At 67.5% G+C, this 14,275-nt stretch overlaps 6 protein-coding genes across 6 annotated transcripts; 2 read left to right on the plus strand and 4 right to left on the minus strand.

Moving 5' to 3' along the window:
- Positions 1–302: 302 nt before the first annotated feature.
- FA09DRAFT_358257 (Leo1-domain-containing protein) lies at positions 303–2,186 on the plus strand (the record flags this gene model as incomplete). The annotated part of the gene is made up of 5 exons (XM_025744937.1): positions 303–643; positions 708–1,101; positions 1,159–1,779; positions 1,834–1,938; positions 2,001–2,186. The coding sequence occupies 5 exons, from the start codon at positions 303–305 to the stop codon at positions 2,160–2,162; spliced, it is 1,623 nt and encodes a 540-aa protein (XP_025601184.1). The 3' UTR covers positions 2,163–2,186.
- FA09DRAFT_304114 (kinase-like protein) lies at positions 2,167–5,427 on the minus strand. Its single transcript, XM_025740460.1, has 10 exons — positions 4,969–5,427; positions 4,709–4,757; positions 4,582–4,634; positions 4,475–4,531; positions 4,180–4,418; positions 3,933–4,122; positions 3,825–3,876; positions 3,570–3,771; positions 3,111–3,516; positions 2,167–3,056 (listed from the first exon to the last, which is right to left on the minus strand). The coding sequence occupies exons 1-10, from the start codon at positions 5,131–5,133 to the stop codon at positions 2,319–2,321; spliced, it is 2,151 nt and encodes a 716-aa protein (XP_025601185.1). The 5' UTR covers positions 5,134–5,427; the 3' UTR covers positions 2,167–2,318.
- A 985-nt stretch (positions 5,428–6,412) lies between these two features.
- On the minus strand, positions 6,413–7,579 carry FA09DRAFT_336303 (hypothetical protein; the record flags this gene model as incomplete). The annotated part of the gene is made up of 3 exons (XM_025743869.1): positions 6,413–6,672; positions 6,737–7,184; positions 7,343–7,579. 3 exons carry the CDS (start codon positions 7,577–7,579, stop codon positions 6,413–6,415), a joined length of 945 nt encoding a protein of 314 aa, XP_025601186.1.
- Positions 7,580–7,818: 239 nt separating this feature from the next.
- Positions 7,819–10,197, minus strand: FA09DRAFT_327623 (putative RPE1-D-ribulose-5-phosphate 3-epimerase). The gene is made up of 7 exons (XM_025741463.1): positions 9,907–10,197; positions 9,192–9,251; positions 9,042–9,133; positions 8,956–8,985; positions 8,837–8,897; positions 8,508–8,783; positions 7,819–8,455 (listed from the first exon to the last, which is right to left on the minus strand). Exons 1-7 carry the CDS (start codon positions 9,950–9,952, stop codon positions 8,097–8,099), a joined length of 924 nt encoding a protein of 307 aa, XP_025601187.1. The 5' UTR covers positions 9,953–10,197; the 3' UTR covers positions 7,819–8,096.
- Positions 10,198–10,905: 708 nt separating this feature from the next.
- On the plus strand, positions 10,906–11,764 carry FA09DRAFT_291832 (mitochondrial genome maintenance MGM101; the record flags this gene model as incomplete). The annotated part of the gene is made up of 4 exons (XM_025739992.1): positions 10,906–11,008; positions 11,237–11,384; positions 11,441–11,647; positions 11,710–11,764. Coding segments are annotated over 4 exons (513 nt in total), but the record flags the coding sequence as incomplete, so codon positions are not given.
- Positions 11,765–11,841: 77 nt separating this feature from the next.
- Positions 11,842–14,242, minus strand: FA09DRAFT_327626 (hypothetical protein). The gene is made up of 11 exons (XM_025741464.1): positions 14,044–14,242; positions 13,833–13,985; positions 13,155–13,751; positions 13,039–13,098; positions 12,916–12,984; positions 12,699–12,861; positions 12,613–12,640; positions 12,425–12,558; positions 12,293–12,374; positions 12,180–12,242; positions 11,842–12,117 (listed from the first exon to the last, which is right to left on the minus strand). Exons 1-11 carry the CDS (start codon positions 14,224–14,226, stop codon positions 11,871–11,873), a joined length of 1,779 nt encoding a protein of 592 aa, XP_025601189.1. The 5' UTR covers positions 14,227–14,242; the 3' UTR covers positions 11,842–11,870.
- Positions 14,243–14,275: the final 33 nt, after the last annotated feature.

Genomic DNA, 14,275 nt, shown 5'->3' on the forward strand with positions numbered 1-14,275 from the left:
GAAGGGCGAGGGCGAGAGCGGGGTGTGGGGATGCTGCTGGAGCAGAGGCAGGTGGAGCGGGCGCCGTCGAGCGCCGTCACCCTCGCCTGTGCGCTCACCATCACCCCCGCTCAGCTGGCTGGGCATCGCTCGCTGCTCAGACGCTGCGCCAGGTCCTTCTTGGTCAGAAATTGGCCGGCTTGCGCCGCGCGCCGCGCGTCACGTGCCGCGTGGGAACAGGCGCACCTGGAAGCTGGCCTCACGTCCACATCCACGCTCCTCCTTGCCTCGCCCCCTCCACACCCCGCACCCGCACCGCGGCCATGTCGCTCCCCTCGTCGCCGCACAGCGCAGCCTCGGGCGCACCCGCAGCGCCGGCGCCCGAGCCGATGCAGCTCGACGCGCCCGCGCCCGCCTCGGCCGCCGCCAGCGACGCCGGCTCGCTCTTCGGCGGCGACGACGACGACGCCGACGCGGCCGTCGGGCGCGAGGCGCGCCCGGGCGAGACGGAGGGTGAGCGCACCGATGCCGTGGCAGAGGCGGACGACGACCTCTTCGGCGCCAGCGACGACGAGCCCGAGGAGCGCCTCGAGCAGGCAGAGGCACGCAGCGACGACGGCAGCGACGACGAGGTTGTCAACGCCGCACGCAAGCGGCATGGCGAGTGAGTACATGCTGCAGCGTCTCGGCGCGTCGGTAACACCGCTGATGCCGCTTGTGCACAACAGCAAGCGTGCGGCCACGCCTTCCTCCGCCAGCGGCTCGCTGCGCACGCCCTCGCCCTCGCCCGGCGCCGGCGACGACGACCTCGAGCACCGCGAGGACGGCAGTCCGATGGGCGGGCGCCGCGCCACGCCGCCGCCCGAGAAGGAGGCCCTCTACACGGCGCTGCAGCTGCCGTCGATGCCCGTGCGCCGCGGGGCGCCGCACTACCTCGCCCGCCTGCCCAACTTCCTCGGCTTCATTGAGCGGCCATACGATCCCGAGACGCTCAATGAGGAGGAGGAGGAGCGCACGCGCGGCACCGACCGCATTGAGGACATCCCTACACGCAAGGTCGTGCACGGCAACAGCACGGGTCGCTGGCGATGGGGTGACGAGCGTGACGAGAACGGACTGCGGGTGAGTGCGCGGCATTGCGAGGCGATCTAGAGCTCGTGTTGAGCTCTCACGTTGCAGACACGGCAATCGAACACGCGCATCGTGCGCTGGAGCGACGGCACGCTGTCGCTGCAGATGGGCTCTGAGATCTACGACATCACCGAGTCGGTGGAGCGTGCGGGCGCTCCGGCTAGTGGCGCTGCCGCAGACGGCATCTCGCAGGCGGGCATGGCGTCGCAGACGGCGCCGGCGATGGGCTCGGGTGACGCAGCTGCAGCGCAGCGCGCGCGGCCAGCACAACCGCTGCAGCATCTCTTCGTGCGCATGCCCGACCAGCAGAGCTATCTCGCCGAGGGCCCTATTGCCGGTACGCTGGGTCTGCGGCCCACCGACGTGCAGTCCGAGACGCACAAGCGTCTGGCACGTGCCGTCAAGCAGCAGCGCGGCGCCCGTGTGACGCAGATGCAGTTCGACACGCATGCCGAGGATCCCGAGGCGGCAAAAGCGCGCATCGAGAAGGAGCAGCGCCAGAACAGCCTCAAGGAGGCGCGCAAGAAGGGCAAGGGCCGCCTGGCGCGCGATGACGAGGACTTTAGCACGTCGCGCAGACGCCATGTGCCGCTGGGCCGCTCTGCGGCAGCGCTGGGCTCGGATGAGGACGAGGAGGAGGAAGAGGCAGTCGCTAGCGGCGGCGAGGATGTGAGTGTCTCTCGAAGCTGCGAGTATGGCGAGCTGTGCTGACGCTATCACCAGGGCTTCGTGGTGGACGACGCATCGGACGAGGGCGAGGATGCCGAGGGCAGCGCCATGGACGTGGACGACGAGCCGGACGCGCTGGACCTGATGGACGGACGCATCGTGAGTTGCGTGCGAACTGTCGAGCCTCGCACAGCAGCTAAAGGCCGTTCTCGCCCCTGTAGGAGGCAGAAGCAGCACGGAGAGCAAAGCAAGGCTCCAAGGCCGCGCCGGCAGCGACGACGAGCGTCGAGGACGACCTCGATGCAGCTGCCGGCGGTAGCACAGAGGCCGAGGCCGGCTCGCGGCAGCGGCGCCGCGTCGTCATGGACAGCGACGAGGAGTAGAAATGCCAGCATTACGTCACGCGCAACACAGCTGAGGGACATGGACGGGACGATTGAGAATGAGGTGAGGATGTAGTAGTGAAGTGCAAGTGGTGATGGGGTGTCGTGATTGGGGTCGTCAAGAGTCGTTAGGTGAAGGCAGGGCGCTGGCCCACATCACGTCTTGGCTTCGCCGCGGCGGAAGATCTTGCCAAGGCGGCTCGGCTTGTGCGGTGCATCTGTGCCGCCGCCGCCCACGGTACGCGAGAGGGTGCGAGCGAGCAGGCCAGGCTGGGACGCAGCCGCGGGCGCGGCAGGCTTGCTGCTGCTCGTCGCCTTGGAGCTGCTGCCTTCGCTCGTGGAGCGCTGGCTCGCCGGCGTGCTCGTGCCGCTCACCGAGGCCGCGGGCGCGGGTGCAAGTGCCGGCGCAGCCGGCGGAGGCTTGGGTAGAGCAGGCAGCTCAGCCGTGTTGGAGCGCACAAGCTCGAGCGGAGGTGGTCGTGGCGCCCGTGAGCCCGGCGGCGACGGCGCCGATGCGCGCAGGGCCGCGTCGGCCTCGGTGCGCTCGCCGGTGGGCGTCACATGCTGCGCGATGCGCGGCGTGGCATCGACCTGCGCATCGAGCGCCAACGGAGGTGCCTCTTCGCCCGGGCTGGTGGCGCTCATCTGCGGGCTGCGCATCTCGGCGATCGTCGCAAGAGCCGCGTCGGAGGTGACGGAGTCGGAGCCGTCCGCACGGGCGGCGGCATCGGCCGCGGCTGCCGCCGGGTCGTCGAATGAGACAGACTTGCGGTGTCGCGGATTTGCGCCAGGCGATGCGAAAGCTCGGCCAATGGACGCAGGGTTCGAGTCTGTCGAGCGGTTGCGGTGCCGGCGCGGCGCACTGTTGAAGCGCATCGGGCTAGCAGCTCCGTCCTGTGGGATGCCGCATGAGTGACAGTCGACAGGCATGGACCTCGCTTCGCTCACCTCTCCGTCGTTGTGCAGGCGCATAGAGTTGCGCCACCGCTCGGCCAACGCGTCTACTGGCGAATCCTCGTCATCGATGAAGGCGTGACTGCCATCGATCGACATGATCTTGGAGCGCATCGAGCCCGTGGGGCTGAGTGGCGCAATCGTGCCCGAGAAGTTGAGGAACGGGTCGAAGCGCTCGCCGCCGGGCGTCATGCCGCCGGGCCCCATGCTACCGGCGCGCGACGAGATGCTGCCAAAGTCCCACGAGTACTGATTGCGCAGCGACGCAATGGACATGGCCCGTCGCCGCTCTTGCCGCTCAGTGAGCGGCGGCAGGCCGGCCAGGATCGCAGTCGTGAGGTACTTCTTGCCCTTGGCCTGCTTGAAGAAGGCATGCCCTAGGAGCTTCTCTGCGGACGGCCTGCGCGAGGAATGTCAGAGAGTATCATTGTGCTATTCGGGCAAGCTGCGCACCGCTTGTTGGGGTCCTTCTGCAGGCACGAGCGGATGAAGTCGTCAAAGGTCTTGGAGTACTTGTGCGCGTTGCCCGTGCGGTCCAGCGTCGGCGGATCCTCCTGCAGCGTCTTCATGAGCACCTTGACGGGCGCCAGGCGCGAGTACGGCGCGCGGCCCTGCGTCAGCTCGAGGGCTGTGATGCCAAACGACCAGATGTCGGCTGAGCAAAGACCGATCAGTAGAAGCCTCAGCGGATCGCGCGTCAAGGCTCACCCTTGTTGCCGTAGTGCTTGCGCTCCACGACCTCAGGCGCCATCCAGCATGGCTACGTGGAACGAAGTCAGCGCTGCGAGACAGCAACACTGTACAGCCGTCACCCACTGTGCCCACGAAGCTCTTGCGCTTGCCCTCTGCCCAGGTGCCGCGGTCTCGCTCCACGTCCTTGACTGCGCCTGCGCCGCCCTGCTCGTCTTCGTACGCGCCGCCGTCGCCGAGATACACGCCGACGCCAAAGTCACCCAGCAGCACCGTGCCGTCGTCGTCGACTAGCATGTTGCCGGCCTTGAGATCGCTGCGCAGAGAGAGTGAGCGGCCGAGCATGGCAGCGCACAAGCGGCTCTGAACGCACCGGTGAAGCCAGCCGTTGATATGGAGGTAGTTGAGTCCCTCGAGCGCCTGCTTCAGCACCGTCGCAATGACCGTCTCCTCGAAGCCCTCGGCATGGCTGAAGCGCATGATGTCGAGCATCGAGCCGGCAGACATGAGACGCGTGGCGATGTGCAGCTTGGAGCCCGAGACCCAGCAGCCGCGCACTCGCAGTACGTTTGGGTGCTTGGAGAGCGACATGAGCTGCGTCTCGCGACGGAGCTACGTGCAGTGGTCGGCATGAGCACAGCCTCGAGAAGCAAGGCAGAACAGCTCACCTCCTCGGTGTCGCGTCCGAACGCCTCGAGATCAATGATCTTGACAGCACATGCCCGCTATGTGGAAGTCAGATGGGCACTCGAGGCATTCTCCCGGCCTGACTGACCCCATTGAGCGGCAAGAAGGACGCCTGGTACACCACACTGCTGGCGCCAAAGCCTGCAGAACGAGTGTGAGCCTCGCCCGGCGCGCAATCGTGACACAGAGTGCGGCTGCCTGCAGCCTCCACTCACCAATCGTGTCGCCAATGATGTAGTCCTCGGGCTGACTCGAGTACAAGGGCTACGGACGCACAGTCAGCGCCTGACCTCCAAGGTAGACAGCTGCAGAAGCACGCCATGCGTCGGCATGCTCTGCATGAGTCTGCAGACCACCGACGGCGTGGTGCCTGGCCATCTTTCATGCCCCTTACTGCCACTCTAGAGCAACCATACGCAGCATGGCCCAGCACTGCACCGCGCGACCAGAGCTCCTCTCTCTGCCGCCCACTCACCCAGTCATCAACGACACTGCCAATGTGCGCCGCCGCGCGCGTGGCCGCGGCCGCCTTGCTGATGCGCTGCCCGAGCGCGTGTGCGCCGCTGCTGCTGCCGGCCGCGGTCTCGGTGAGGGCGTCGGACGAGACCTGCGGCGAGAGGCGGCGCGGCGAGGGCACCATGGCGGCAGCGGCGGCGCACAGGTGCGCAGGAGTAGCGAGCGGTGTGGCCTATGAGGGTGCGGAGTGCCGCCGTCGGCGCTGCAGCCCGTGCTGTGCTACGCAGGATGGTCTGCTGGCTCGCGACCCCTGAATGCACGTGCACGGAACGACGCCGTGCGCACGGACGTGGAGCGGTCGCGGCGGTGCTGCGACGCGAATGCGAGCAGCGACGACGGGAGACGCGGCGGTCGCAGGCTGATGGTCAGGCGCTGCTTGGTCGAAAGAGCGACGAGGTGGTGGTGGTGCGAGGCGTTGCTGAGCAAGGGTGAGAACGCGCGGGAAGCGCCAGCCGCCAGCTGCAGCCGCGGCGCGCGGCTGTGGCTTGGCTGACCCAGAGAGTAGGATGGCGCTAGCGCAGGGGCGCGCACGCGCACCGCTGCGCCTCCTGAGCCGCGCGGCTCTGAGCTCGCCGATGGAAGAAGCGGCTGCGGCGCTGCGGGGTGAGAGAGACGTCCGGTCTCCCAAGCCGGCTCATGACGTGGCGAAAGAGGGATCTGATATCCCGGAGGAGAAATGCCGGCGAGATGGAGCCAAAGTGCGTGGGTGTCGAGGCACCTCTGCCCCAGGGGGAGATCACCCTATTGCAGATCCGCATGACAGGGGCGGCTCTGATGTGCCGCGAGGAGTGAGAGGCTGCGTCCGTCCGCGCTGCTTTTGCAGCCATCAGAGCAGACACAGTGATTCCAGGCAGACGCGAGCGCGCGACGCGTGTGCGTCTTCTCTCTATCTCAACTCTCCTCACGAAGAAGCAAGATTCTTACTCATGCCCTGAATTGCTCACCCATGCCAGATCTGTTGCCTCTCTACATCTCAGCCCGCATCTGGAGAGCGAGCGTGTACCTTTCGGGATGTGACCAAGTGCTGCTGCTGTGCCCTGGGCGCGCTTGATGGCATGCGATGACGATCGATTGTCGATGCCGCGCAAGACGTCGTATGGCCTTCGTTCGTGCGAGCAGGGTGATTCGGCTGCCATGTCTGCAGGTGCGGTCCGGCCGCGAGATGGGCGGCGCAGGAGCGAAGTCATGCGGACACCAAGCGGGTATAAGGCGGGCCCTTTGACTACTGCCAGATGCCTAGATAGCGCCTATGAGAGGCGCTGTGCACGATGGTGCGCCTGTAGGGTCGAGAGAGTCCATATCGTCCGTCACGGCGACCAGACGGGTCCGCAGAGAAGGCACTGCTCGCGTACTTGAAGCTGCTGGAGCCCGCACTTGAGCGATTCTCGGATGCGCAGCGCACCTCAGTCGTCGTCCTCGCCTCTAGCACGACGAGCCGCCTTCTCGGCCCGTGCCGGGCGAAAGCGAGTGCGGCGCTGGATGTGACTCGTGTCGCGTATCGGTCGCTCGGGCAGATGCGCATGGTGCAGAGGCGTGTCCCGGCGTCTGCGTGCCGCCTGCTGCGTCGAGCTGGCAAAGCCGTCGAAGATCTGCAGGAAGCGGCGTGCCTCGGACTCCTGGTGCTGGGCCTTGGCGTGGCTGGCCGCCGAGGTCCGCGGAAGCACTGACATTGCATGGGTTAGTGCTCCGGCGCTGTGCAGTTCGTGAGAGCGACGGGCTTGACTCACAGCCGGTCATGATCTCCGCCTTGACCTCGATGGTGACCGTGTCCTTTCGGCGCACCGGCGAGGACGCCGCAGCGTCTGCTTGCTCATTTCCCACAAACTTTCCCGCCGCTTCGCCCGCATACGCATCGTCTGCCAAATCCCTGGTCCAGCCCATGTCTGCGTCTTCTCGCTCCTGCTCGTCCCCGTCCCAGTCGGCAGCGCCATTCTCATCCTCATCAGGCGCCTGCTCGTACGCCAGGCCATCCAGCATGCTCTCCTCCTTCGGCGTGAGCGGCAAGTTGACGTACGGCTGAATGTCGCGCAGGCCGATGTAGCTACGTCGTATCGCCGAGGCGCGCGGCACCTCGACCTGGTGCATCGTCGGCAGGGCGGCGGGCACGATGGCACGCGCTGCGTCGGGCGACACGGCGGCGAAGCTCCAGCGCAGCGGCCGCTGCTGCAGGGCATTCTGCGCGGCGGCGAGAGTGTCAGCGACGACAGCGCCGTTGACGACGCGAAAGCTCAGCCGAGAGTGCTGCACAGCGGGCTGGCGGCGCGCCCGCCTCGGCGCACCTGCGACTCCCTCTGGTCCGGCACCGCGAGCCATCACTGCCGCTGCCAACTCACCCGCGGCACAAAGACGCTGTACAGGCCGCCATGCTCCAGGCGCCGTGCTCCGTCGCCCGCCTCGCGCGCCGCTGCAGCGGCCGCAGCGTCGGCACGCTGGGCGAGGCGGTGGAAGTGCTGCAGCACGGCGAGCGACTGCGCCATGTTGCTGATCTGAAAGCTCGTGGGCCGCAGGAAGAGGCCGCGCATGAGCTGCTTGGCGGCGGCGCTGCCGCTGCTGCTGCTGCCGGAGCTCATGCTGAACGACGCAAGGCGAGCAGCAGGCGCGAAGATCAGGCGCGAAGAGGATGATGCGGCGAGAAGAAAGGTGGAGGGACGCACCGCGCCGCGCCAAAGCAACTTTTCTGGCCGCGCGCCGCCGCCGCGCATCCCGCGCCAGGCATCCTCGCCCGCACCTGAGGCTCAGCCCCGGAGCCGCACTGTCGACTGAGCAGCTGGCCCAGCAGCGCCATCTCCAGCCGAAGCACGCTGCCTCGAGGCTGCATGACGGTGCCATTGCGCGCCCAGGGGTGCAGGGGCATGGGTTGGAAGGAGTGGGGCGTGGCAGCGTGAAGTATGCGGGGCGCGTCGGGGGACCAGGAAGCGGGAACGAGGGGCAAGAAGAGCCGCGACAAGTGTATGAGAGAGAGAGAGGGGCCGGAGCAGAAGTGAAGGATGCTGTATGAGAGGATGTGGTGCAGGCACGCCGCGCTCGGCGCATGGCGCGCGCACAGACGAGCGGCGAGGAGCGCACAACGACGGCGGAGCTGCGCCTCTATCCGATCGACGTCATGCCCATCTGCGCGCTGAGGCCCTTGACGGGGCCGCCCTCAGGCGGGTTCCCCCGCTTCATCGGCTCGAGGGCGCCGCTCGAGCGGCGCGCGACGAGGTGCCGCAGGTAGGCGCGCGGCTGGCTCAGCGGCGTCGTCGGCCGGCTGCCGGGGCGCGACACCGTCGGCCCTTGGTCGTCGTCGTCGTCGAGCGCAGAGTCGGCCGCGGGGTCAAAGAGAATCTGCTCGCGCTCGCGCGCAATGCGTTCTTGCGCCGCCGTGCAGCGGTTGCGCAGAAAGGCGATCACGTCGCGCGGCGAGTCGGCGTTGAAGATGGCCGTGCCGGCCACGATGATGTTGGCGCCTGATGAGAGCGTGAGCCTCAACCGCGCGCGCGTATACCTATTCACACTCACCTGCGTCGGCACACCGGTCAATCGTCTTTGGGCCCACGCCGCCGTCGACCTCCACGTCCAGGTTCGGGAAGCGCGCGCGCAGCTCCGCCACCTTGGGCATGCACTCCTTCATGAACTTCTGCCCGCCCGCGCCCGGCCACACCGTCATGACGAGGATCATGTCGACGGCCTCACCCAGCTCGTTGGAGATCTCCGACGACGGCGTGCCCGGGTTGATCGCGACGGCGGCGCGCATGCCCGTCGCCTTGATCAGCCGCACCACGTCCATCGGGTCGTCTGGTGCGGGTGTGAGCGATGGCCTCTGCGCGCGCGGCACTGCGGCGACTCACCGGCAGCCTCAATGTGAAATGTATAGCTCGATCCGCCTGCCTCTGCAATGTCCTTCACCCACTGCACAGCCAGCATCAGTGCGCGCTCGCCGATGAGCAATGCGCGCGCCTGCACTCACCCGCCCCGGCTCCGTCACCATCATGTGGCACTGCACACGCCGCATCAGCAAGGGCCGGCCTGTTGCGCGCACTGGCACATACGCACGTCCATGAAGATGTTCGGCACTGCCTTTTTCACCGACGAGAGAATCGGCGCGCCCAGCACGATGTTCGGCACAAAGTGCCCGTCCATCACGTCTGAGCGCACGGCGTGTCAGCGCGCGGCTATGCTGCGGCTCGGCAGCTCGCGACTCACCCATGTGCAGCCAGTCTGCACCCGCCTCCATCATGCGCTTGCACTCGTGGTTCAGATTGCCTGCGCACGACGTGTCAGTACAGGATGCAACAGCAGCCTGGAGACAGGGGCGCGCTCTGGCCCCGCCACGTCGTGTCTGGTGCGCAAGCAGCCACAGCACAAGCAGCCACAGCACAAGCAGCGACTGCGCGGCAAGACGCTTCGGGCCGCCCTTCCTTCGCGACTACGCAGCGTCCTCTCGCAGTGTCTCAGACCGCGACAGGACGCGCTAGCTGGCGTCTGATGCCGCCGGCGCTGACTGCAGGGCCGGACTGCGCGTGCGGCAGGCAGGGCTGTCGCTCTCAAGCCCGCTCTTGGTCGCATCAAGACATAGCAGATGCTCGCTTCATCTCAGATCGCCCGCCGCTGGAGCGACGGGCCCAACAGCGCCAGCAGCGAGTGCAGCGACTCGATGCACGGCGCAAGCTGTCCGGCAGCCCGCGCTCTGCCCTGCCATGTGTATGCTGTGCCGTGGGATTCGATGTGGAAGATCTGTGGCAGCGCGAAGGCGCGCTACGCAGCTGTGCGATCATGGCAGATCTTGCGCCGCTCAGCTCGGCCTCGCAGCACGCTCAATCGCCTGCTGTGTCCGTGCAGCCGATACGTTTCGACCTCCATCACTACCCTTCCACGCCCCCAATCTCCTTTGTCACGCTCTCTGACGTGCCGTACTCACCCATGTCGGCGGCCAGCACCGAGGGCGCAATGAGAACGCGCGGCATGGCTGCCTGCTGCTAGAGCCGCGTGCGGCAGAGGACAGCGGTGTCAAGAGGGCGGGAGGAGGACGCCGGCGACAGACTGCACGGCCGGTGAGGGGCGCGCACGCGAGCGCGCGAAAGGCAGGCGAGAGACGCGGGCTCGCTGCTGCTGGATGAGATGTGCAAGGCAGCAAGGTGGATCCAGCGTGAGGGCGGCTTGTGGGACGGTGGGGATGTGGGTGGTCTGGAGGATGCAGGTGCCAAGGCGTGGTGCAAGGGTCGGATCGGTGTCGAGGATGGGAAGCTCGTCTTCTTGCTGCAGCTGCACGCCGAGTGGAGTGTCGACGCCAGCCAGCCGACGCCGATACGGTGCCGCGCTGCTGCATGCACGCCGCTGCGCCTGCATGGCGGGAAGTCGAGCAGTTCGCGCGCCGGCAGCACAGCCCACGAGCCCGCCTCGCTGCTGCAGCGCTGGCCCGGCGCCGGCAATCCCCCGCGACGAGGCCGATCGCCCAGCGCCCGCCAAAGCGCACCTGCCGCCTGAGCTGGGGAGCGGAGCGCCCACGTGGCGTGGCTCTGCCTCGGCTCAACCCCGTCAGCACGGCCTGTTCCCACGCATACTCAGCGGACTGCTTCGGTGCACAGAGCACAGCAAGCGCTCCGCAACCTCCACGCCACCACCACCCTACCTCAACACCATGCTGCGGCTCCTGCACACATCTGCACGCCGTCTCGTCGCCGCCAGCGGCTCGGCGTCCGCCGCTGCGCCCGCGCCTGCCGCCCGTGCCGCCTACCGCGCCTCGCCCGTGGCGCGGGCTGCCGCCGCACGTCCGGCACCTGCGGCTCCCGCGGCGTCTGCACCGAGCACCTCTGCCGCTGCTGCACCGGCATCGCCTGCTGCCGCCGCCGCCGCCTCAGCGCCGTCTGCACCGCCAGCACCGGCGCCGGACGCGCCGGGCGACACGAGCGAGTCGCAGTGGTCCACGTCCTTTGCCGGCCTCGGCAGCGCGCCGTTCGAGCCGCGCATCGCAGACATCCTCGGCCGCGAGGTCAACGGCGAGGACGTCGAGATCAAGCCGGGTGAGTGCGGCGGAGTGGTGCAGTGCGCGAGGACTGCGACCAGAGCACGCTGGACGCAGCCGAGGGCCGCCGAGCAGGCCGGTGAAGACGCAGGAAGCCCAGTCACGATCGCAGCGCTCGGCAACGGTCTCGGTTGCCGTTCGCGGCGACTGGCTGGCTTTTGACGGCTCTTGACGCTGAGCAGTGCCTGCGCGTCCCGGACCATGCCGTGCTGACACTCGCGCGCAGATGGCCTGCTCTACCTGCCGGAGATCAAGTACCGGCGCATTCTGAACGAGGCCTTCGGGCCAGGCGGCTGGGGTCTGGCGCCGCGGGGCGAGACCAACGTGGGCACCAAGATCGTGAGCCGGGAATGGGCATTAGTGTGCTTGGGGCGGTGAGTCTCTCGTCGTCGCCTTTCGGTGGCTCGCCGCTGATCATCTCTGGGCTCAGCTTCGTGGCGACGGCTCGCGGCGAGCAGGAGTACTTTGACCCGGCCGGCGTGGCGACGGCGAGCGAGGCGGCAAAGTCCAACGCGCTCATGCGCTGCTGCAAGGACCTGGGCATCGCGCACGAGCTGTGGAGCCCGCGCTGGATCCGCAACTTCAAGGCCGCCAACTGCGTCGAGGTGTGGACGGAGAATGCGAGCACGGGACGCAAGTGAGTTGGCCTGCACAGCTGCCTGCTTGCTGCTGCAGATGTGCTGATCGCCGCGCCCGCAGACGCAAGATGTGGCGCCGCAAGGACTCGCCGCCGCTCGAATACCCCAACAAGGAGACTGGTCTGGTCAAGTGATCGTCTCTCCTCGCCCTGAGCACGACGCGCGATTCATCGCGCACACTCGCAATGCATGCTGCTGCTGCACCCATGCGCATTGTCCGCCCTACCACGCAGAGAAGTCGCCAAAGCCGCGCTGCTTCTTGCGCTTGTCTGAGCCCGGCGCCGGCTCGGCAGGCAGCGAAGCTTCGGCGCTGCGCTTGGCGCCAGCGCCCACGCCCACGCCACGAGCAGCAGGCGCCGCGCCGAGATACTTGCCCACGCCCGCTGCGGCGCCGAGCTTCTCGCGCGCGGCGGCGTCTGCGAGGGCGTCTTCTCGCGCTGCGTCCTTGGCGCCGAGCTGTGTGCCGAGCCTGCGGGCGCGAGAGAGCGTCAGTAGCGGGCCTTGAGAGCGACGATTGGCTGTGTGACTGACCAGGTCGTGCGGTCCTCTTCGCGCCTCCTCCGCTTTGCCTCGCGTCGTGCGATCTCCTCGGCGCTGAGAGAGTGTCAGCGCATACAAGGGACACGCCGATGAGAAGGACGCACCTGCCTCTCGACTCGACGCGCGCAAGCTCTGCCTTGTACGCCTCGAAGGGGTCGTCGAGACACCGCACCTCCAGAATGCGCACTGAGATGCCAGTCAGCTCGCGTGCCAAGCACTTGGTGGAGAAGACGCACCAGATCGCAGTGGCCGGTCGGTGCCCGGCTCTGTCGGCACCTTTTCAATGCGGTCGAGGGTCGTCTCGCCGCCCTCTTCGCCTTCCTCGGCTAGAAGTCGGCCGAACACGGTGTGCTTGGTATCCAGGCTTGAGCTGGTGGGCACGCATCAGCTCGTGAACTGCGTATCCGGACGCTCGGCCACTCACATCTTGTCACGGAAGGTGAAGAAGAACTCTGCCCGCCGCGAAACGTCAGCAGGTGTCGCAGCCGAAGTGCAGCTCTTGCAACTCACGGCTGCCGTTCGTGCTCGGGCCGCGGTTTGCCATGCTCAGCGAGCCGCGCTGGTCGTGCCGCAGCGCGCCCGGCGCATCCAGCTCGTCGCTGAACGGCTTGCCCCACATGCTCTCGCCGCCACGGCCCGTGCCCGTCGGGTCGCCGCCTTGCACCATGAAATTCTGCGCTGTGCGTCAGCAAGTGCGCGTGTGGTGCGTTTGGCGGCTGTCGCTCACGGGTATCAGCCGGTGGAAGACCGTGTCGTTGTAGTAGCCGCGCGCCGCGAGCGTCAGGAAATTGTAGCACTGCTCGTGCAGCATCAGCAAGGCGCAAGCAGGCAAGAGTGTCGCATGGCTCACCGTCCGTGGTGCCTTGTCGCAGTACAGCTCGACGTTGAGGGGGCCAAAGTTGGTCGATATCTAGGCGCAGCACAGCTCAGCACGCGGTCAGTCGCAGGAAGCGGAGCCCGACTCACCCGCACAAAGGCGCGCGCATTGCCCTTCTTCTTGCCCTTGCGCGCGCCCATGCCCTCGCCGGCCGCGACCTGCTCGAGCATGAACTCCTCCTCGTTGATCGTCTGCCGCTCGCTGCGCGTCTGCGGCGTCATGCCGCTGCTCGTGAAGCTGGCGGCCATCATGCCCGAGCTTCCCACGCCGGCGTTGTACGGCACCTTCGCCTTGCCGCCCGACGCCGCTGCAGAGGACGCGGGCGCGGGTGCGGCTGCCACCTCGCCATCGCGCTTCGCCTCGCGCTCCTCGCGCTGCGCCTTGAGCTGCGCCACAAGCTTCGATGCGCCGCCCGTCGCCGAGAGGTTCACCTCCTCGGCCTCAGCGGCTGTCTTTGGCTGCGGCACGACGTGGCCCTCCTTGATGTGGTGCATCTGGGAGAGCGGCTTGGGCCCGCCGAGCGCATGCGGGTCCTGCAGCGTGAGGATGTCGCTCTTCTTGAACGGCGTGTCGTCGACGAGGTCGCGCATGAACTTGGCCTTGACGTTGAGCTGCTGCACGGTGTCGTGCGTGAAGACGTTACCCGACGGCTCGAGCGCGACGATGTGCGTGTGCTCGTTGAAGAGCTGCAGCATGCATGTCAGCGACACGCCGCAGCAGATGGCCCACGTCGGTCCCGCATAGCCGTGCATCCCGCCTGCACTCACCTTGAAGCTGACGGGGTCGTGCCACTTGCCCTCCTCGTTCTTGTGGAACTTGAGGCGCACGAGGTCCTTCATCTCGAGCGGCGCGCCCGTGGCGGGGTTGGTGCCGTACTGCTGCAGGTACGGGATGATGCGCGTGAGCTCGAAGATGGTGCCCTGCAGTGTGGACAGTCAGCGGTGCCGAGCAGTGCGGCCAGCAGCGGTCCCGACTGACCTCGCCGCGCACGCAGACGGGGTTCGTCCAGTGGCCCAGGCTCAGCGCGCAGCAGTCAAACGGCAGCGCGCGCATGCCGTCGTGCGCGGCGGCGGCGTGTGCGCCGCTGTTGGCGCCGTGCTGGCCATACACGCCCGAGTGCTCGGTGGCGGTGATGTAGAGCTTGTCTGTCTTCTTGCCCATTGTGGCGGGATGGGTGTGGGGGAGGGAAGGCAAGGTGCGTGGTGAAGCT

The sequence above is a fragment of the Tilletiopsis washingtonensis genome (genome assembly GCF_003144115.1).
Source record: "Tilletiopsis washingtonensis strain MCA 4186 unplaced genomic scaffold FA09scaffold_2, whole genome shotgun sequence".
Classification (NCBI taxonomy): Eukaryota; Fungi; Basidiomycota; class Exobasidiomycetes; order Entylomatales; genus Tilletiopsis; species Tilletiopsis washingtonensis.

Bases quoted from the DNA above. Each gene is read 5' to 3' on its own strand.
- FA09DRAFT_327626 (XM_025741464.1), bottom strand. From the start codon at position 14,226: ATGGGCAAGAAGACAGACAAGCTCTACATCACCGCCACCGAGCACTCG. The intron at 12,985-13,038 runs GTGAGCCATGCG...CTGCACGAGCAG, and splicing joins GCGACAAGGCACCACGGACG to TGCTACAATTTCCTGACGCT. The intron at 12,118-12,179 runs GTCAGTCACACA...TCGCGCCCGCAG, and splicing joins GAAGAGGACCGCACGACCTG to GCTCGGCACACAGCTCGGCG.
- FA09DRAFT_304114 (XM_025740460.1), bottom strand. From the start codon at position 5,133: ATGGTGCCCTCGCCGCGCCGCCTCTCGCCGCAGGTCTCGTCCGACGCC. The intron at 3,517-3,569 runs GTGCGCAGCTTG...TTCCTCGCGCAG, and splicing joins CAGAAGGACCCCAACAAGCG to GCCGTCCGCAGAGAAGCTCC. The intron at 3,057-3,110 runs GTGAGCGAAGCG...GGCATCCCACAG, and splicing joins GCCTGCACAACGACGGAGAG to GACGGAGCTGCTAGCCCGAT.
- FA09DRAFT_327623 (XM_025741463.1), bottom strand. From the start codon at position 9,952: ATGCCGCGCGTTCTCATTGCGCCCTCGGTGCTGGCCGCCGACATGG. The intron at 8,986-9,041 runs GTGCGTATGTGC...CGGCGTGTGCAG, and splicing joins TGCCGAACATCTTCATGGAC to TGCCACATGATGGTGACGGA. The intron at 8,456-8,507 runs GTGAGTGTGAAT...CGCTCTCATCAG, and splicing joins TGACCGGTGTGCCGACGCAG to GCGCCAACATCATCGTGGCC.